Source organism: Brachyhypopomus gauderio, chromosome 7 (assembly GCF_052324685.1).
Source record: "Brachyhypopomus gauderio isolate BG-103 chromosome 7, BGAUD_0.2, whole genome shotgun sequence".
Classification (NCBI taxonomy): Eukaryota; Metazoa; Chordata; class Actinopteri; order Gymnotiformes; family Hypopomidae; genus Brachyhypopomus; species Brachyhypopomus gauderio.
Window position 1 is genome coordinate 22667979 of NC_135217.1, and position 21217 is coordinate 22689195.

Sequence of the window (21217 nt, forward strand, 5' to 3'; positions counted from 1 at the left end):
TATCAAATATTAAATACCAAAACTGTTACATTTTTCATTCAAGTACATAAAATTTAGATCTTAGCTGAATAAGTACTTCAACAAGCTGTTTTCCAATTACAATTCTAGTGATTAGCTTTAGTTTACATGAAATTCTTGGCCGATGGAAACAACAGTAATCTAGAGTAGAAAGACTAACATGCCAATTAGACACACATCACTGATAAAAAAGCTTTTTCCAGACAGCTGCTGAACATGAGTGGAGAGGCTATGTGTGTATGTAAGTCCACACAAATAACTGGCACTGGAGAAATCTTAACAACCACCAGACTCACCCGTATGAATCACTCAACTATATGGAGCGTTTACGCAGCCTCCCAGTTTAATTTCAGGGTCGTGCTCCTGAGCGCTCGGCCGTCTCAGACAAAACGTCTGCTTTTTGTTTGCTCTTTGTTTTATGACAAATTCAAAATCAGAGCTGAGCCAATAATGAAATGGTCAATATTGCACATTATGCAACAAACATTACAAGTGTGCAGTTGTAGTGGTGAAACATCCAGATTTTATTTTGCCTTTGGTATTAAAGGGGTAAGAATTTATTTACAGAGAATAAAAGTTCTTTCAAATGACTTATTTCAAATGGTTTATAATACCTTCTGGAAAACAGGATGTATTATAACACCACGACACAATGAACATGATAAAAATGTTTTCTAAAGTTTATGACATTTATTTTACATGCATATCTGCTTTCTGGAGCATTCTGTGATGAGCTGTTAATAGATCATTAGTGTAGTATCGCTGAGGATCACGTCAAATTAAAACAGACGATGCTTGTAAAACCACTCACATACCTGTATATATGCACAAAAATTGTCACATGTGCCTTTTCATTTAAGTTACATTTTGTTGGTTAACTTAGGTTAACAGAACTGTTATTCTACAAGATAAGTAGCAGAATATTTGGAAGACAACGTCTTTCTACTCTGGCTTTTCCTTGTTGGGGTCTACGAGGTGGGCAGTACTGGGTGTAGTGTGGGTGGAGGTGGTGGGGACAGCGGTGGGTGGGGGTATGGGATCGGGGTCAAGGATCAACGCCTGCTTTCGTTCTCTCTCCTTTATGATCTGCACCAAGCAGTAAGTCACGAACATCACGGTGATGGTGGACAAGGGAAATCCTGCATGAAGGAGTGTTTAAAGTTAAGAGTTTGGTTTTAATTTACGTAGGTTTTAATTTATGTAGTTATCTAGACGTTTGTTGTTATATAGATGCCCTGTCATCAAACACAATCTAACATTCGACACTCAATTTCATGAAACGACATCGATGTTTACATGCATACATATTTTCACCTTTCAACAGGAGTCTTTTGGCAACCATCTTAGCAAAGTCAAGACTGTTGAGGACCACGATGTTGTAGAGGACAATGCTCCAGAAGTTGAACGTGTTTAGCACGGCTCTAATTCTGCGTGACATTGATTGAGACATCGCCATCTGGTGGCAGGGAAAAAAATTGTCGACGCCTTTTGAAGGTGTTAATTCCATCTCCCCACCACTAGAGGGCATATATTTCTTTGACCTTTCGTAACATTTTTCCTCACTCTAGTTTTTTTTCACTGTAGCTTTTCTGTTCGCTCACCTCAATGGAAACAAATGGCTCCATGGAGAAGAACTTGGCCATCCACATCTCAAAGTTAAGCCCAAAGCAGTTGAAGAAAGCCCAAATGAGAACCACCCAGCTTGGGCCCAGCCACAGAGCGACGACGCCGTAAGTGCTGAGGGTGGCTACCAGCTCATCCAATACATTGTCATGTTTCCCACCAAGGTGGTTATACACGTACCTGCAAAGGTAACTTTGTTATATACTGTAGTGCTGTCCATTGCGCATTACTGTACCAAATGGTACAGTAAATTATGCTTTTTTTTTCCAAATATGCATTATGTATGTCATACATTATGTATGTTAGCACTTACTTGCAGAGCCAGTCATGGATTCCTCTGTCAAAGTGCCTTCAGGAAGAGCACAATGTTACCTTTAATTATGCCATTTGAACGTGTTACATGAACTGAGGAAAATGGAGCGTGCACTCACATCTCTGAGAAGACGTAGAGCGTTGTGGTGCATTTGGGCGGTTTGGGGGGGTCCAGATGGTCCAGTCGAGACACCGTGTTTATCACCCCAAACATCACAGCCGTTTTCACCCAGTCATACACCACATTCAAATAAGCCAACCCAGCTGAGGAAGGAGTTCAGAGCAAGCCACACGTATTAGGCTTTTAGAAGAGCTACAGTCTAAAGACATTGAACATACCACAATGAGTCAAACACACACACGAAAGCACACAGAACACACCGATGGCCCAGTCCGAGAGGTGTTTCAGCAACTTCAGGTCACTGGGTATTGTCAGAATGTACAGGAAGTGAAAGAGGATGGCCACCATGACAATAGTCCCCAGGTGCAACAACGCCTGGATGGATATGTTCCACATCTCTCTCTCCTTCCTGTTCAAGTCAGCATTATTGGCCTGCGTGGCAACACAGTACAACCGTTATCGCCGGTCCAGCTGTTCATCTGTTTCACCCATTCTCACTGATTAATGGATGTGTTAAACAGTGGTTGGCTACCCAAGACGAGTTTCTTGGATGGGATTGCTGTGGACATGGCGATTAAGTATTTTACCTGCAGGTAGAACTTATCAAACGTCATGATGGGGCCGAAGTAGAAGAACGGCAGGTAGAAGTTGTACTTGAGCAGCTCCAGGATGCTGTAGTTTCCTTCTTTCTTCTCACAGTTCTCCAGGGCAAAACTAATGCAGCGCATGATGGTGAAGCTGCACCCACCATAGAAGAAGACAGAACGGAGCTCGAAGGAGCCGCTCACAAACCCCGCCTACAGAACAGCGACATCATCAGAGAGGCACCTGCTGGCCGTCAGTTCCCCAAGACTCGAAAGACTCAGATGGAGAGTGAATTATAGTATAGTGAACATAGTGTAGAACTGTGATACAGCACAGATGAAACTGTATAACTTTATACATTTTAGTTCTTTATGGACAACAACAATTTAACTTTATATGCCCCCCAAATAAACTAAGTGGTCCGTATAGCACTTTTTACACTGAACTCAAATGTAGATAATTGTAGAGTTGTTCTATAATGTATGGTTTTTAAGTGGCAAGGCAATAAAATGTTACATTAATTGTATATTACCTAACTGCAAATAAGGCTATTACTGCAAATGTATACAGATGTACTTCTAAAATGTAGCATGTGTGATTTTCGCCTCTCAAGTGTCAGCAGGAGTTTTAAAGCTTATTTGATGTTTTTGGCATAAAGTTAATCAGAGATCACATTTGCTAAAATTAAACACATTGTATCAAGACAAACAAACAATCATTCAATATTTAAAGAGACTGGGAGAACTGTAGTGATTGATACAGGATAGGGGGTTGCTGCTATTTGGGGTAAAAACTGGGACCTTGGGTTCTAAATTTTGTTCCACCTCATGTACCACATGTCATGTAAATGACTATAAAGTCTCCTTGAATCCTTATAGGATAGTGATTGATATAGGAGGTTTATAGGATAGTGTTTGATATAGGATAGGGGGTTTATAGTCTAGTGTTTGATATAGGATGATATAGGATAGGGGGCTTATAGTCTAGTGATTGATATAGAATAGGAGGTTTAAAGGCTAGTGATTGATAGGATAGGGGTTTATAGGCTAGTGATTGATATAGGATGGGAGGTTTATAGGCTAGTGATTAATATAGTATAGGGTTTTTGTCACAGATTGCTCTCCATACCTGCCAGGACAGGAAGGGCTCCATTTTGAAGGTGGCCAGCGTGGTGAGGCCGGCGGTGAAGCACAGCCATCGCAGCTTCACCAGGGAGACGCTGTAGAGCAGCACGCAGTGGGAGAGGATCAGCACCACGTAGGTCCAGCCCATGCTGGACAGCACCGCCAGCACGCCATAGGCCAGGTGCACCAGGGACCGGTACTGCAGAAGACACGGAGGGTCAGCACCCGTTTGGGCTCAAGACGTCGGAATGTCTTTACGAACCCAGATACACATTCAGCTTTTGGTTGTGTATTTGCACAATGCAAATACAATGTCTTTGATTGTGTGATTGGCGGGTGTATTGTGTATTTGATTGTGTGTTTGGATAACTAACACTGGTCACTTTGAGGTTTGGCCATTATAATAAAGAGATCTATTTTTACCATAAGGTCAGAAATTAATTATAGTTACAATGAATATGAACAATGCAACACAAATGTTCTTAATGTGTTTCATTCATGAACCAGTAGATGCCTGGCAGATAAAATCCAGTGCTTGTTAATCGGACGCATCACCTCTTCTGTAACTGGAACCTTCTGTTATTTTCACATTTTTTAAACGTGAAAATTAAACAAGTTATTTCAGGGAGATAATAGTGGACCAGGTCCAGTTGGGGTGTGACCAGCAGAGAGTTTCCCCCAGCCACACACCTGGGGAGCCAGCATGGAGCAGATCTTGGCAAACAGAATATGTCCGGAGAGAGCAAACACGATGTGCTCTCGGAACACGGAGAACCACATCATCCACTCCACATCAGCCGTGTCCTGCATGGAGCAGAAAGAGGTCTGACTTTAGCCACCGTGCTATTTACAGTCATGATGCAGAACAAGGTTGGCATGGTTGCATAGGAACGTGCTCTGTGATTGGTCCTCACCATTTTCCTGCCGAAGTAGTACCATCCTGGCTGGATGTTGGACTTGAAAGATTTTCGGTTTGTGTTTGCTTAATAGGGAATTGCAGGAAGACATCACTAGTTATTAGCAATGTGACTAATGAAACACATGTATTATCTATATATATATATATATATATATATATATATATATATATATATATATATATATATATATATATATTCTGAACTCATAGAGCCTTGCATAGGGTTAATTTCATTTATCCCACTTGTCCTTGAATGTCAGAATTTTTTCAGGGTCCAGTGATCCCAAAGACAATCAGAGTCACTGTTCTATTTTCCATCCCCTCCCCAGTGTATTAATACTGACACATGACCCATGCTGCATAGTGTGCATGTCTCCCAGCAGCTGTTCCTGAGACCCGGCTGGGAGCTGCTCCTTCTGCAAAGACAATGCAGCACCTCCCCGTGTCCTCCTGGATGGGGCCGCCGTGGAGACAAGGCCAGAACTGTGTGTGTGTGTGTGTGTATACCTCGCACATGATTAACAAAGGTGTCGTGTGAAATTATCAGCTTCGGATGTGCAGGTAATCTGTCTGAATTGGGTAGCAGACACTTCACCTACTGTACAGGTTTAAAAATCATAACGAATGACAATGTGTGTGTGTGTGTTTTATTCATTCACACTTACTGCTGGACACCTCAAAAACCCAGCTAGCAGCCCACAGCATTGCAAAGGACAGGACTGCATAGTAGAGGTACAGTTCATATTTGGGAAGCGCTGCTTTGACCCCCATTGTACAAGACCAAACAGCGGGGTCACCAGGTTCCTGAAATGGAATCAAAAGTTTAAAAGGAATTCAAATGAATCCATGTAGCCGTTATTGCATCTTATCTACTTTTTCATTATTTATACAGTAGTATACATTAGGAGATATTTAAAAACAATGCAAAACATATTTATGACATTTATTTTCATTTATAAAGACATCAACCTTTAGAGAATCCATACATAAACAAACGCACTCAGTGACTGAATTTATTGGAGCTGAAACAAGAACTCATACCGTATACCCACAATATACTTCAAGAATCATTATAAATATTTGTTTAAGGCGTACCATCAGTAAAATTGTTAAGACCCAAAAGAGTGTTGCAAACATCCCCCAAGACTACAGAGCAAGAGGCATCACTTTTGACTTTGTAAAGGGTCCAACATTAAAGCAGTGGATCTTCCAGTGTTGGAACTGCTTGTAAAGCAGTCCAGTTCCCTGACATTTTTACAGAGTCAAGACAGACGTTTCCAGTAGAATGGTAACTGGAGACTGTCATACTAAGCACCTACTGCTATTTTTATCTGAGCTATTTCTAGTTTCTCAATTGTTGTGATTCAGCCACTGCACGTCAGATTTCTTGGGGGGTTTATTTGCTGTCTTTTCAAAATTTTACAGCACAGAGCCGTGCAGACATTCTGAAGATAAATCATAGATGGTGTTTGTTAGGTTTGTTTTGTAGTGATGCCACCAGTATACGCAGGTAAACAGGAGAATGTCCAGTGTGATACTAGGGCATTTCAGTTGATAAAATACTAAGATCTTGTGCGATGTGAGTAGAAACACCTGTTCTACTAACCTTGAGCGCAGCAGTGCGAATGTAAATCCAAAGCGTGTCAAAATCACTCCCCTGAGGTCCAGTAACTCAGAACACTTTCAAATAACAGTAACATTCAACAGAAACGCAGCTGGTGTTAGAGGAACGGGTCCACCGTGAGGAACGGGTCGTCCCGAGCCGCACCCGGGCAGTGGCGGACACTTAAAGGTGAACAGGGGTGTATTTATAATGTCATCCTGTACTTCAATAGGGGGCGGACCCACCGACTGCATGTACTACCATCCTATACAGAAACGGGATCACGTCAGCGTGGGTGACGCAAGCAAGCTTGTACATGTCATGGTATCAAAATGTCATGATGCACAGCGGGGAGAGTCAAACTGTAGTGAAGTACATGAGGCCTGCAGAGAAACAGGGAATTCAGAACTGTAGTTAAGTAGGCAAAGTTTCAAGAGAAAGAGGAACAGCTCTAGAAACCACTGCCATTGCTTAGGGGTCACAGTCTCTGTGCCTCTCTGACCACTGAAGCTTCTTCTCTGCTGGCCCTCGCACCTGCCATATTTCTAGATTAGATTAGATTCTAAGCAGATCTGTATGCTTTATAAAACTGTATCTTATTAACACACACTCGGCAATGAACTTCTGCTAATGAGTGTACAGGTGTACAACTATTTCACATTGTGGATCCAATAAAGCATACTGAAAAGCCCAAGAACACAGATCTATAAGGGGAACTATTTTGTAATTGATTAGCTCTTCAACATGGTGCTCAGCATCTGAGATCAGCAGCTGTTTTACAGTCCTGGATCCACATTAACCTCCAACATTAAGAACTTGACAGCATGTGATTCATTTAAAATTGTACTGATGTTTTAACATGGCCGATAGGTAATCCAGAACAGACTCAGTTGTTATAGGTTCAGAAAAGGCTGCACTGATTTATTGATCTGAAGATGCATTTCCTGTGTTTACCTACCACGTTTTCCTCCATGGAGAAAACCTCTCCAATCCACAGTAACCACATTACAGTCATGCCTTTTAAAACGTGTCTCCCACACAGGTTCTCTGAGCTCTGGGGTGAGCAGTTGTTTATTTTGCCTCTTTAATGGTATAAAGATTACACATACATGACTTAAGATGGTTGTAATAGTGTGGCTCACACACACACTGGCTGCTGCGCTTTGATCGTTTGAATGGTACACGTTGTTGTTCCTATGGGTGCAAAAAAGTAAATGTGTCCAGGGGGCAGGAGGGAGAGCCCAGAGCAGCTCTACTCCTCCACCGTGTCCTTCTTGGTGGTCTCCTGACCTTCGAAGATCGGATACTTGCTCTCCACTTCAGCCCATGTGGTAACGCCATTGGCCAGGTCCCGAACGAGCTCAGGCAACTCTCCAATCTTTGGTCATACACACACACACAAGCAAACACACAGGATCATGTGACAATTCATACAATTACCTTATCCCATGTGATTAAATGTGTATGTTTATATGATTGTCAAGTATCATACTAATGAGACTCATATAATATACATACTATGTAACTATGAAGCATTCAGTAACTGATACCTATTAATTAATTTATTAAGGTGCTCAGTGGGGTCTGGGGGCAGAATGATGGCAATTAAAGAGCACAACAGAGTGAAGAGTTATGCTTCTTAAACTAAGGAGTTAAGGTCAGGGTTAGGCACCGACACAGTGCCGTAGTTAAGGTCAGGGTTAGGCACCGACACAGTGCCGTAGTTAAGGTCAGGGTTAGGCACCGACACAGTGCCGTAGTTAAGGTCAGGGTTAGGCACCGACACAGTGCCGTAGTTAAGGTCAGGGTTAGGCACGGACACAGTGCCGTAGTTAAGGTCAGGGTTAGGCACCGACACAGTGCCGTAGTTAAGGTCAGGGTTAGGCACGGACACAGTGCCGTAGTTAAGGTCAGGGTTAGGCACGGACACAGTGCCGTAGTTAAGGTCAGGGTTAGGCACGGACACAGTGCCATAGTTAAGGTCAGGGTTAGGCACGGACACAGTGCCGTAGTTAAGGTCAGGGTCAGGGTTAGGCACGGACACAGTGCCGTAGTTAAGGTCAGGGTTAGGCACGGACACAGTGCCGTAGTTAAGGTCAGGGTCAGGGTTAGGCACCGACACAGTGCCGTAGTTAAGGTCAGGGTTAGGCACCGACACAGTGCCGTAGTTAAGGTCAGGGTTAGGCACCGACACAGTGCCGTAGTTAAGGTCAGGGTTAGGCACCGACACAGTGCCGTAGTTAAGGTCAGGGTTAGGCACCGACACAGTGCCGTAGTTAAGGTCAGGGTTAGGCACGGACACAGTGCCGTAGTTAAGGTCAGGGTTAGGCACGGACACAGTGCCGTAGTTAAGGTCAGGGTCAGGGTTAGGCACGGACACAGTGCCGTAGTTAAGGTCAGGGTTAGGCACGGACACAGTGCCGTAGTTAAGGTCAGGGTTAGGCACCGACACAGTGCCGTAGTTAAGGTCAGGGTTAGGCACGGACACAGTGCCGTAGTTAAGGTCAGGGTCAGGGTTAGGCACCGACACAGTGCCGTAGTTAAGGTCAGGGTTAGGCACGGACACAGTGCCGTAGTTAAGGTCAGGGTTAGGCACGGACACAGTGCCGTAGTTAAGGTCAGGGTTAGGCACGGACACAGTGCCGTAGTTAAGGTCAGGGTTAGGCACCGACACAGTGCCGTAGTTAAGGTCAGGGTTAGGCACCGACACAGTGCCGTAGTTAAGGTCAGGGTTAGGCACGGACACAGTGCCGTAGTTAAGGTCAGGGTTAGGCACGGACACAGTGCCATAGTTAAGGTCAGGGTTAGGCACGGACACAGTGCCGTAGTTAAGGTCAGGGTCAGGGTTAGGCACGGACACAGTGCCGTAGTTAAGGTCAGGGTTAGGCACGGACACAGTGCCGTAGTTAAGGTCAGGGTCAGGGTTAGGCACCGACACAATGCCGTAGTTAAGGTCAGGGTTAGGCACCGACACAGTGCCGTAGTTAAGGTCAGGGTTAGGCACCGACACAGTGCCGTAGTTAAGGTCAGGGTTAGGCACCGACACAGTGCCGTAGTTAAGGTCAGGGTTAGGCACCGACACAGTGCCGTAGTTAAGGTCAGGGTTAGGCACGGACACAGTGCCGTAGTTAAGGTCAGGGTCAGGGTTAGGCACCGACACAGTGCCGTAGTTAAGGTCAGGGTTAGGCACGGACACAGTGCCGTAGTTAAGGTCAGGGTCAGGGTTAGGCACCGACACAGTGCCGTAGTTAAGGTCAGGGTTAGGCACCGACACAGTGCCGTAGTTAAGGTCAGGGTTAGGCACGGACACAGTGCCGTAGTTAAGGTCAGGGTCAGGGTTAGGCACCGACACAGTGCCGTAGTTAAGGTCAGGGTTAGGCACTGACACATTGTGGTGGTCACTTTAACCCCACGTGCACAGACGGAGAGTGTGCTACCTCGGCTCGGATCTGTCTCATGGAGTCCCGGTCCCTAAGAGTGGCTGTGTGGGGGGTCTTGTTGACCGTGTCGAAGTCGATCGTGATCCCGAAGGCCACGCCTATCTCATCCGTCCTGGCATAGCGCCTCCCGATGGAGCCTGAGGAGTCGTCCACCTTGTGGGACACGCCGTTTTTGGTCATGGCTTCAGCTGTGGAGAAGGCCAGTAGTAGACACCAGGTCAACCAATTACCAAATTGAAATGAACAGAAATATTAATGAAATGCATTTACATTGAACTTAATAATTAATAAGTGTTTAGTTTAAAAATGGCAAAACCAGTATACTCAGTGCTCACATAGTTCGCGTACAAATGGTATGAACTCCTGATTCTGGCTCAGCGGCAGAACAGAACACTTGTAGGGGGCTACAGTGGCTGGGAAGCTGAAATACTGAAAAGGAAGAAACGTGGATCAACCTCTGTTGCCGGTTCTCAATCCAGGCTCCACCCTGACATGCATATGCAAATTAACCTACAGCAGAAGCATGACACGATGGGTTTCCGTGTTAGTCGCGCTTACCGTTCTTTGCTCATCGCCCTCTCTGATACGGAATGTGTGTTCAAAAACGCAGTACATGATCCTGCCGATTCCAAAGGAAGGCTCTATAACGTTGGGGACGATATCTTCGACTAAAAAAAGAAACAAAAAAAAAAAAAACACATAGCTGTTTTAGAGATTCAACATCTCTAACATGTCGTGCTGCTTCAAGAGTCTTAGTTCCCAAGACGGGTTTAACAGGCGTACCATGCAAGGTCTTCTGGAACCTCTTGATGGTCACCATGTCCTTCTTGAGTGTGAAGGTCTTTCCATCAGTCTCCACAGTAAACTCGCTGCAGAGAAGTAGTGTAGAGGCAGAGCCCTTTAGAAAGCTCAGGGGACAGCCCACTGACCAGTAAAAGTACATTGGGTTCCAGCAGACACCCAGTAATGATAGTCATGAGGCCAGTTCTCACCCATTCTGATTGAGCTGGTTCTCCTGGTCTGTGATGTAACACTCATCACAGACTGCGAGGAACTCCATGACCAGTTTGGCATCTTTCTTATACGCCTTACCAATGGCTCCTTTGTTGGGCTCAAACTGGACAACATTTACAACCTTGTGCGTAAGCAGTCAAGGAACATGCATGTGTCTGAAAGCAACAAAACAGAACGATGACAACGTTTTTTCAAAAGTCTTGACAGTCGTGGAGATCCACGTCAAGGATATGGGTTCCTTCAGAGGTTTCTCAGCCACCAGCGGCACTTTGGTAGCCCGCGCGTGACAAAGCAGATCGTAACACGAGCGGTCAGCACAGCCCACAATCTCAATCCAGCCCTGCAAAAGGAGACCCAGAAATCACGTGAGAACATACACTGCAGGGTGCACACGCAGGGTTGCTGAAAGAATGGAGGAGATACTCACGTAGGAGGTTTTCGCTTCTGCATCCCAGCAGTCACAGGCATAGTGGGCCATCTCGTTGTCCATGTGCTGGCGAAAGCGTAGTTTGTCTTTGGCCACACCCACTTTGATCAGGTAGAGGTAGATCCTACCAATGAAGTAGCCCAGGACGGAATTGTTGATAATTCCCTAAAACAAACAAACGTCAATTAACAACCATAAAACAAGCACCAGCCACATTAGTTCACCGTACAAATGGAGTCTCCTCACTCGAGACACTGCTAGAAGCACGGCTGAATGCGGCTTTAAAAATTTTTTTGCCTTTATCTTTTTCTTTTCTTTTATCTTTCTTGATTGTAAGCTGGTGTGAAGACTTGTTTTTTTAAAGGATAATTTGATTAAACTATATTAAGTTATATTAGACTACACCAAATTCAGCTAGACACATTGGGCAGATCTAGATTTGTTGGTATGAGATGAGGGGCCTTTTGATTGGTCACCTGTTCCACCGCATCCCCAAGCTTCATTATCTGGGCCGACTGTCCACTGGTCTGCGCTTTGGAGGAGTACAGCAAGATCTCCAGATCAGCGACGTTGGAGAATTTGGAATGCACCTTTTCATTCGGATCCACAAAGTGCTCAATCTCAGCCATTGTAAACTCTCTAAGAACAGAGAAACATCAATCAAAATCCTGCTGAAGCTGCACAGGGGAGTGAATTGTCCTCTGAGCACATGCTGCCCCCGGATTGGCTCGCACCTGACACGGATAAGGCCGGAACGAGGGGAGATCTCGTTCCTGAAGGAGTTTCCGATCTGAGCGGCAGCAAACGGCAGCCTGCCCTGGTTAAACTCCAACAGACGTTTGAAGTTGAGGAAGATTCCCTGAGCTGTTTCAGGCCTCAGATAGCTGAAGGAATTAAACAGATAAACCAGGCTATAGACACACAAAGTGATAGAAAGACTGCTCTTAAAAGTGTAGCGTGTGGTTTGTTTTTGCAGTTGGAATAATTCTGGTGTGGTCTGTTGCGCACCCTGGCATGTTCCCCCCTGGACCAATAGAGGTCTGGAACATCAGGTTGAACGAGATGGGCGGTGTGAGGTCATTGCCTGTGCTGGGTGACTTCACGTTGTATTGCACAAACAGATCTGCAAGTTCCTGCTGACTGTAGTTGTCCATCTGTGGAGGCCAGCATCAAAGAGGGATTCAATCACCGCCATTAGATTTCTACAGCCATGTCAATTGACTGTTGAGAATGAACAGGCATGGCCTTTGAGTGACCTCTCCGACTTCGACCATTCATGCCTGGTTCTACACGCTCGGGGAACTGTGATGGTACCTGAGTGAGCACGGATTCCATCTCATTCTTCTTTTCTGCAGTACATTTCTTGTCACTCATCAGCTTCTGGAGATGAGCTATTGCCAGGCACAAAAATGCAAACACATTAAACTGGAATTTGTAGCCATGAATATGATTCCTTTACAAAAGATCTTTGTCCTAATGATACAGTCTCTAATAGCTATTAAAAGAGTGCATACATGTATGTGTTTATAACAGTGTTAATTAAATGTGTATTACTGGTTACTTTATCCAAGTCTGGACCAAATTACCCTGGCAAGAAATTTCAACAACGTTTGAAACAGATGTGGCCACCAGTTGTTCAGACACCAACATCAAACTGAGCAAGATGAGGCTTTTGTATTAGTGAGATCTAATGCAACATAATTTCCCTTAAATCCTGCCTAATTCCTCTAATCCCATCACTGATTGATGCAAATAACTGCAATAGAACTTGAATTGCAGTGACCACTGTCCACCTTGCATAAATGTAGCACTGGTTGGAGAACCAGAAAAGCCCACTGTGATTCTAACATCTGGAGCAGTGAAGCTGTCTTAGGCCCGGTTGGTTCTACACAACCTCATAGCGGCGCCGTCTTCCAGCGGATGTGTGTGGAAGCGTACAGTGGCGCACCTTTCAAGAGGTGATCAGCCCGGAAGCATTCGCCATTCTTTACATCTTTCACCATGTAGTCTGCAAATTTGTCCACATGCCCCGATGTCCTAGGAGAGAAAAAAGAACATTTAATTTGTATTTGTCCTGAGACGTTGGCATGGCAGAGATAGAAGAAAAAATAATAATAATCCCGTCAGTCAGGAAAATGAACAAGAAATGCATGCACATAAAATGCCAAAGATTCTTTTTCACAATGCAAAAGATTTCTATACTGATTGCACAGACAGCAATCATGTTTACACTCTTCCAATGTGACTAACAGCTGCTGGGAAAACAAGCTCTCTGTCTGACCAGTAGGACAGGGGTGTGCGGCCCAATAAGGCCCGCTAGCCACTCACTTGAGCACGGGTTCAGGAGTGAGCATGGTGCAGTCGATCTCCAGAATCTGCTCCTCGTGGATGAAGTGTTGCCTCCAGGTTTGCAGGACATTGTTCTTCAGCATGCAGCCAACAGGACCGAAATCATACAGACCACTCACACCTGACACACGCCCACAACCATCCAGGAAAACAGGACAGCGCATGTATGCAATGAGGTGTGGATGGATACAATGAGGCGCATACGAGTCATAACACTCATATATTTCCACTACTCATAAATTCACTATAAAAAAGCACAACACATAGTTGGAAAGATGCAATCACAATAATATAATTTTGTTTTTCTACTGTATTTTTTTCCCCTCACAGAAGTGAACAGTACGTTTTGAGAGGATGTTGTGTCTGCCATCCAGCAAAGAACTGGAAGCACCTTCTGGTGAGCAGAACCTCACTGGTTTTACAGTCAGCAGTCAGTTCTGGTGTTTCCACTACAGCAAAATGACAACAAAGAATCAGTTGTGAATGAAAACAAACCCCCATAAATGGCAAACGCTTGGTCATAGAAGAAACGTCTCTTCAGAGTATCCTCCATCTTAGTTCTGTCCACAATATCATCTTTAGGCTGCAGTGAAAGCTCCTGTAATTCAATGATAAACGTGTCTGGTAAACACACTTTAATTCTCCAAATCTTACTGAGACCTCCTGGTGACAATATTAAAGACCTAAGACAAGATATATAAATAATCATTTTTACAGTTACTTGTTTATTAACCTTTAATTGGAGTTGAGTCACAAGAACTGTACCTGTACAAAATAAAAGTCCATACCTTGGCTTCAAGGACTTTCTTCCGCGATTTCAACTCCGCTACAGCTTTAGTCACATCCACGTCCGGGGCATTCTCTGTTTTCATCTTGCGCACGAGCTCGCCCTGCGCACGAGAAGCGTGAAATTCAGACGAAACTTGCAGTGACTGGAAGACACGAATAAAGTCTGGGCCAAGCAGTGCACTAGCTAGCTACGTCTGTTAAGACCGCGCCCGTTTACTTGATCGGGTCAGCCGTCTTACGGTAATAGGACGCTGAACGACAGTTCAGTCCGCTGTCTCCACCCTCCCTGGCGACGCCGGACGGACAGATGTGGCCGAGCTCGAACGTGGCAACGGCAGCGTTACACTGTAGCTCATAACGTGGCAACGGCAGCGTTACACTGTAGCTCATAACGTGGCAACGGCAGTGTTACACTGTAGCTCATAACGTGGTAACGGCAGCGTTACATTGTAGCTCATAACGTGGCAACGGCAGCGTTACATTGTAGCTGATAAATCAAGAGGAGGAACGTTCCACGCAGCTTTGAACTAGATTGGCTGAGATTTCCTTTATGAATAGAAATCATTCAGATCCCTTTAAACTGATAATCAAAGCACATTTTTCATTCATACCGGCTAACATCCGCATTAAAGTAACAAAATGCATAATGCTATTATATTTCTTAAGATTTAAGTATTTGAAGCATTCCCGATTCGTTCAACAGCCGTCACCTGTCTTGTTATCTCTATGTAATGTTATCATTAACTTGTAACACTGGTACGGTTTGCTAGCTGGACATCTAACCGAACTAAGCTAACTTTACCTGTTCCTTCACCGCCTGTCTCAAAGGAGCAAGAATCTCTTCAATGTTGCAATCCATTTTTTGTCCTTTAGAGAGCTCTAACCAACCACTTTTCGTTTTCTTCTTCCTCAAGCAGGCCGATAGGTAGAACGGTCTGATAAGATGTGGACCACACAAAACCTGCTGCTTGGCTTTGGTCCTCGGAACGAAGGTTCGAGTGCCGGTGCTAACCCTCAGCAGTACTGATGCTACCGTCCGAAGCATGGACCACTACGGTGCACTGTAAGAGAATGATGAAATCTCTGGAAAAAGGTAAATCTAGGAATGCGTTTACTATAGAACTTTCGCCATCTGAGATTTTCAAGACATTTTATAACAGCGACTGCAGATTCGACACAATCGCGGATCATCTTCTTGCAGAGTACAACGCTGAACTGTAGAGGGCGCTAATATGCGCTGTTGCGGATCTAAAATTAAAACTGCACTGTAAACTGCGCATGGGTGCAAAATTCACTGTGCCTGTATTTAACCTAATTAATAATCCACTTGAATGAAGGGCATATTAAAAACATTATTTTGATTAGATCAATAGTCAAAAATACCGTTTAAAATATCGATGTCTTAACTGTTTATCGGTCATCAATATTGACACATTTTACTGAAAAAAAATCAAGCCTTAAAATTAAGTAACCACATACGGGAACAGAATGACGATGTTTTCCGATGTTTTCAGATGTTTCATGTGTTCCATCAACAGGGGGCGCAAAATGCAGGAGCGAAAGTTCATGTCATTCTCTCCCAACAGGTCTTCCTGAAGGCCATGTAACGTGACGGACTACACCAAAGCACCATCAAACTGCTTCATGCATCTTTCCAGTTCAATATTATTTAGATTACAGCTAGATTATATATAAATTTATGAAAATAAAAATCTGCAGGCAACCATTTTTGTGTTTATTTTTTAACATTTATGTATTAACTATAGTTAACTGTAGTTAGTCTAATCCATAGAAGTATCACACCTACACACAATGAACATAAACAGTTAAAAGTGAGAATGTTGCATACTTTGAAGCAATATGAAAATTAATTGTGTGAGTTCATACACACATTATTTTTCACTAATCAAAAACTATATAATATATTAGGTGTACATAAAGTAACAAGCAACAGTATATAAATCTTATGCATTGACTGTGCAATATTACAGCAAGTACCTTGAATTTGAAAATTCAATTTTTAATAAAGACTGTCGGTGCAGAGATCCTAGAGATGGAGATCCAAAGGCTTATAAAACAGCTCAGCCTAAACTGGTTGATAGTTCTCCACCCTCTCCAGCAGGGCTTCAGAGTATCCAGGAGAGTAATACCTGTTACAGGAACGCCAGTTAGTAAGATGAATCACAAGAGAGCGAGAATCAATAATCCATTTATACCATTGATCTTGCAGAACTTAACTTTGCCATTCGCTTAAGTGTCTATGACACTTGTTGCTGGTGGGTATAGAAACTGAACCTGACTATCTCCTCACCTGTCTATATCCTCACCTGTCTATCTCCTCACCTGACTATCTCCTCACCTGACTATCTCCTCGGGGTAGCAGTTGTTAATGGCACTGATGTACTCTTGCAGAGCTGAGCCTGGTTCCGCTTTGATCTCCTGCACCTTCTTCAGCCCCCCGCTGGTCACAAACAGACGCCGTGCCTTACTGTCATGAGGAAGAACCTTCAGAGTGTGAAGAGAACAGGAGATGTGAGCAGCTCTCGCACGCTCCTTCAATGGGGCCTTCTCTGGACAACTCTGTCCATCATTAGGAATGGGTTGCGAGTGACCTACAGAGGTGTCAATTCCAGGTTCAGAAAGTAAAAGTCCTCACCAGGATTTTGCTCAGGCTTCCTGGATTGCGTTGATTCCACTAATTTACCTGGATTGCACTAATTAGAAAATCTAGCAAGCTTGAGCAAAATCCTGGTGAGGACTTTTACTTTCTGAACCTGGAATTGACACCTCTGGTGACCTACCTTGCTGAACTGACAGACGACATGTTTGAGAATGTTGCTGGGAACGTCATAGAGAAGAGGCTCCAGTGCGGGGAGATAGGTACACTTCTGCAGGATGCTCTTTAGGGCTTTCTTAGCCTGCATTGAAGCCATAATGGACAGCCAGTTGGACATTATTGTTGTTATCACTAAGCTGACAGAAATCACCTTTGTAAGATGAAACATTGATGGTTATGGTGACAGATGTCAAGTGATGTGTGGAACAAAACTGATCTGAGCTGTTTTTCAACATTTTTTGTGAAAGGTGTGCACCTTGACTTGAAGGTCTTCAGAGCACTGCGTGTCCAAGTAGAGGCTGAGCAGTTTGGGCAGCACATTGGCTACAGCCACAGCACGTGCGTGTTCGGGAGTGTGTCTCCCAATCTGCCCAAATGCCCAGGCTGTGGCTGCCTTGATGTGATCCTCTGGCTCCTCCACCAGGCAAATAGCCAGCTGTGGCACCCCCTAGTGAGGGACGGGGGAAGTGCAATGAAATGCTTCAGTATTAAGAGATGAGTTATGCCAAACTAAAAACAGAATGCCATAAGAGTTGATAAGCATGCTGAAAAACTGGTGCTGTGTATAATTTTGCTGTAAATGTTTCTTCCAGTTCAAACATATTTAATGTGAGCCTGCTAGAAGTTTGTTGACATACAGAACAATTTATAAGATTCTATGATTATACACTAGGCAGTTCATGTTCATTGTCAGTATTAGGACTACCACGACAAAAAAATGCAGACATATAAAACTGGCTGTGGTTATTTGTAATGCTAGCACATCTATGAATATTAGCCACACAGAATAAAAAATAACTAACCATAAAAATGCTAGTTATAACTAACTTAAAATATTTCCGTGTTATTTAAACACAAAAGCTTATGGTGAGATGTAGCACCTGACCTTTGACACGATGACAGCCATGGCCAGGTGCTCTGAGTGTGCAGCTACATAGCCCAGCATCATAATACCAGGCAGACGCACACTCCCCCTGGAGTCCCCGAGATAGTCGACTACAGCTGCCACACCCCCTGCATTCACCATCATTTGGGATAGCTGAAGAGACACAAACACACACACACACACACACACACACACACACACACACACACACACACACACACATTATTGCATTATGCCAGAGCTTTAGTCATGGAGACAGAAGAGCAGACTATTTGTAGACTGGTAAATAAACACCTGCGTGTGTTGTGTGTGTGGCAGCTACCTCGGGGGTGTGTTTTGTGATCTCTCGCATCAGGGTGGTGACGTTTTTCCTCACATACTCGTCTGGGTCCTTGAGGCAGGCCAACACGGCAGGGAAAATCTCAGCTTCCACCACCATCTCCGCCAGGTCCACAGAGTGCTTGGCGATCTGGCTGAGTGCCGAGAACACTTGCCTCTGTGAAAGAGAAGAACACCTTCTGTGGAATACGTAATACCATGGAAACAAATGGGCACACAGTTCATAACCGATCACAGTTAGAACTGATGTAGTTCGAAATTTCCGTGAGCATGTGCGGGATTAGTGTTTGTCTTAGAGGGTGTTACAGATGAGACTGTTTCCCTAACCTTTAGTTTGGCATCAGGGTTAAGGGTCATCTGAGCAAGGTGTGCAATGGCTCCTGTGTCCACCACGGTTTGAGCGAGCTCTGGTGAGTGCTTGGAGATGTCACTCAAAGACGAGGCAGCAATCCTCTTCAGGGCGATCTCAGGTTCCTGGATGCACAGAACAAGAAGAGGAACCGCCCCAGCATCCACGACTGACTGAGACAACTCTGCTTTTCAGGAAGAAATGCAAAAAACAACATTAAGTGGCAAAATGGCCAATTTTACTTGGTTTAAGTTATATATATATCTGCTGGATCATATATATTCATGGAGGAGATATATATATCCTCCACGAACTGAATTCAGAACAGAACTAAATTCTGTGTACTCCACAGAATTTAGTTCTCATCCAGTTCTTATCCTATCTTATCTTATCGGGATCTGGGAATTTAAACAGAGGGATCAACTGTAAAACACAGTGGCTCTGATGGACGCTTGCTCCATCAGTGTTGACACAGGACCGTTATGGCGGGGTGCCCACTGTGTTGACTTACGGCTGTTATGACGGGCGATGTAGCCCAGTGCCCACGCTGCAGCCTCCTTCACTCCAGGATCAAACTCCTCCAGGGAGATGACGAGGGCGTCCAGTGCACCACAGTCCACCACGGCTTGGGCCAGCTCTGGGGAGTGCTTAGCAACCGCCCGGAGGACAAACGCAGCTGCCTTCTTATAGAAGCGCTGCAGAGCACACGGTAACAGCAGATTCATGGCAGAACATGAGAATTCAAAACTGTCCCTATAGAATCTTTATCTGCAGATACAACTACATCTGATGTTCCACAGTTTTACTGTTGGCTCTGATATGATGTGAGAAGTGAAATTACGAAAGAACCGAAAGAGAAAGGTGAACTAAAGGAGAAACACATTTAACCTTGATATATGATATAAAATGGCAAACCATATACATAATATATAGTAGCAGTAAAATAAGCTTGAAAATATATTTTTGTTGGGTTAACACATTTAATTAAAGGATTACACAATATTATATTTTGACTATTTTTGTAATTCCACAGTGCACTTTTGTTCAATGCACAAACTCCACTGCAGAATGGTTCTGTGGACTGAAAGCTGTCAGGTCCAGTTGAAGTCTTACATTCTGCTCAGCCAGAGAATACACAAGCTGTGGCAAAATGTCTCCTTTCACTACTGCCTCTGCTAGATCGTCATTATAGTTGGCAAGTCGTCCGAGAGCCAGAGCTGCCGTCTGCTGGATCGTTGGGACCACATCCAACAGCAGAGGCCTCAGAAGGGACATTACACCTAAGACAGAGAAGCAGAGCATGCATGTGACAGGAGAAAACAGGAAGAAAAACAGATGATGGATCAAAGTGAAACTGTCTAGTATATTGTGTTTTGATTGATTCTGGTAGATAAATAATGTCTGTGTACAAAAACAATATACATTTTATCAAAGGTGCTATTATCAATTCATTCATTTCACATCGTGTTCAAAAAGTGTCACAAATGAGGTTACGTCACTCACCTGCATTTTGAAGCGTTTCAATATTTTGTGGTCTTGTTGCAAGTTCTGCAATTGTTTGTACAAATTGTGTCCTTGCTTTCTGGTACTGCTCAAAAACTGAAAAAAAAAACACATATTAAGAATTATTGTCTTAATGCAGGTACGTTTGAATCCTTCTTCAGGACATATCCACTGTGGAGGATTTGATACAACAATTGAAGCCCTTAGACATAACTAAAGCTTTAGTTAATAACCAATTATTGATGTTGAAGTTAAAAAAATATTGCAACTAAAATATGATTTATAAAAATTTGAAATAGGTCATAGGTTATACATTAAACACTACTCATTTCAATGTCTGGAAAATTACAGTGAATAAAGTAGCAACAACCATAGTAGCAATAACCACATACCCCTCTATAGCTATAAAATGACACTTTCTCACCTTGCAAAACCTGCCGCTGACTCATATTTACATGTACAAACGTATTGAAGCACGTAACTTATCCCTCTCTCTTTCTGTTTTTAAAGGCGTTCATCTGTTGGTATAGCAACACACCGGAAGTAATAGCTTTTCCATGCTGTGCCTTGAATGTGTTTCGAGAAAATCCACGTTCTTTTCTTTTTTTATGTTAATGAAACATCTTTAAGACAAATATTCTTAGCTATTATAATAGTTGCCTGACTAAGTTAAATTATCTTACTCGGTTCTAATCCACCATCTACTGAACAAATACGAGAAGTGATTATTGTCTCGTTCAGTATAAACATGTGCAATGTTTGAGTCACTCTGAAAACAGCCAACATTGTCTTCGTTGTCTTTTTCATGTATAATATTTTTTTTTTATCAAAACCTGCTATACAAATGGACGAGTTTTTAACTCGTAATTTGAATTGGCAGAAACAGTATGTTCTCATAAAGTGCCACAAGGTGGCGATATACGCATATATTTGTAGTGTTATTGCGCGCTAATTCATACAGAAAGAAAGTTAATAACATA

General features: G+C 43.6%; 3 protein-coding genes across 3 annotated transcripts; all 3 read right to left on the bottom strand.

The window, feature by feature from the left end:
• Positions 1-515: 515 nt before the first annotated feature.
• hhatlb (hedgehog acyltransferase like, b) lies at positions 516-7041 on the bottom strand. Its single transcript, XM_077012648.1, has 12 exons — positions 6309-7041; positions 5368-5506; positions 4698-4765; positions 4474-4587; positions 3788-3982; positions 2662-2871; positions 2335-2506; positions 2073-2217; positions 1955-1990; positions 1620-1821; positions 1333-1474; positions 516-1157 (listed from the first exon to the last, which is right to left on the bottom strand). The coding sequence occupies exons 2-12, from the start codon at positions 5471-5473 to the stop codon at positions 961-963; spliced, it is 1587 nt and encodes a 528-aa protein (XP_076868763.1). The 5' UTR covers positions 5474-5506; positions 6309-7041; the 3' UTR covers positions 516-960.
• A 307-nt stretch (positions 7042-7348) lies between these two features.
• Positions 7349-15417, bottom strand: gars1 (glycyl-tRNA synthetase 1). The gene is made up of 17 exons (XM_077012645.1): positions 15127-15417; positions 14324-14425; positions 14031-14133; positions 13515-13656; positions 13135-13223; positions 12501-12577; positions 12195-12340; positions 11921-12070; positions 11663-11825; positions 11187-11351; positions 10991-11099; positions 10738-10882; positions 10529-10614; positions 10304-10413; positions 10081-10174; positions 9743-9933; positions 7349-7683 (listed from the first exon to the last, which is right to left on the bottom strand). The coding sequence occupies exons 1-17, from the start codon at positions 15367-15369 to the stop codon at positions 7558-7560; spliced, it is 2241 nt and encodes a 746-aa protein (XP_076868760.1). The 5' UTR covers positions 15370-15417; the 3' UTR covers positions 7349-7557.
• A 504-nt stretch (positions 15418-15921) lies between these two features.
• On the bottom strand, positions 15922-20775 carry spag6 (sperm associated antigen 6). The gene is made up of 11 exons (XM_077012649.1): positions 20662-20775; positions 20238-20333; positions 19848-20014; positions 19246-19429; positions 18713-18918; positions 18369-18542; positions 18047-18199; positions 17417-17608; positions 17126-17242; positions 16684-16829; positions 15922-16474 (listed from the first exon to the last, which is right to left on the bottom strand). Exons 1-11 carry the CDS (start codon positions 20684-20686, stop codon positions 16411-16413), a joined length of 1524 nt encoding a protein of 507 aa, XP_076868764.1. The 5' UTR covers positions 20687-20775; the 3' UTR covers positions 15922-16410.
• Positions 20776-21217: the final 442 nt, after the last annotated feature.

Bases quoted from the DNA above. Each gene is read 5' to 3' on its own strand.
- gars1 (XM_077012645.1), bottom strand. From the start codon at position 15,369: ATGCTTCGGACGGTAGCATCAGTACTGCTGAGGGTTAGCACCGGCACT. The intron at 11,826-11,920 runs GTGCGAGCCAAT...CTCTGTTCTTAG, and splicing joins TCCGGCCTTATCCGTGTCAG to AGAGTTTACAATGGCTGAGA. The intron at 10,615-10,737 runs GTGAGAACTGGC...ACTTCTCTGCAG, and splicing joins AACCAGCTCAATCAGAATGG to CGAGTTTACTGTGGAGACTG.
- spag6 (XM_077012649.1), bottom strand. From the start codon at position 20,686: ATGAGTCAGCGGCAGGTTTTGCAAG. The intron at 18,200-18,368 runs GTAGCTGCCACA...GTGTCTCTTCAG, and splicing joins TCACAAAACACACCCCCGAG to CTATCCCAAATGATGGTGAA. The intron at 17,609-18,046 runs GTCAGGTGCTAC...GTCCCTCACTAG, and splicing joins TGGCTGTCATCGTGTCAAAG to GGGGTGCCACAGCTGGCTAT.
- hhatlb (XM_077012648.1), bottom strand. From the start codon at position 5,473: ATGGGGGTCAAAGCAGCGCTTCCCAAATATGAACTGTACCTCTACTAT. The intron at 4,766-5,367 runs GTAAGTGTGAAT...TTCCCTATTAAG, and splicing joins GGTTTTTGAGGTGTCCAGCA to CAAACACAAACCGAAAATCT. The intron at 1,475-1,619 runs GTGAGCGAACAG...CCCTGCCACCAG, and splicing joins AGCCATTTGTTTCCATTGAG to ATGGCGATGTCTCAATCAAT.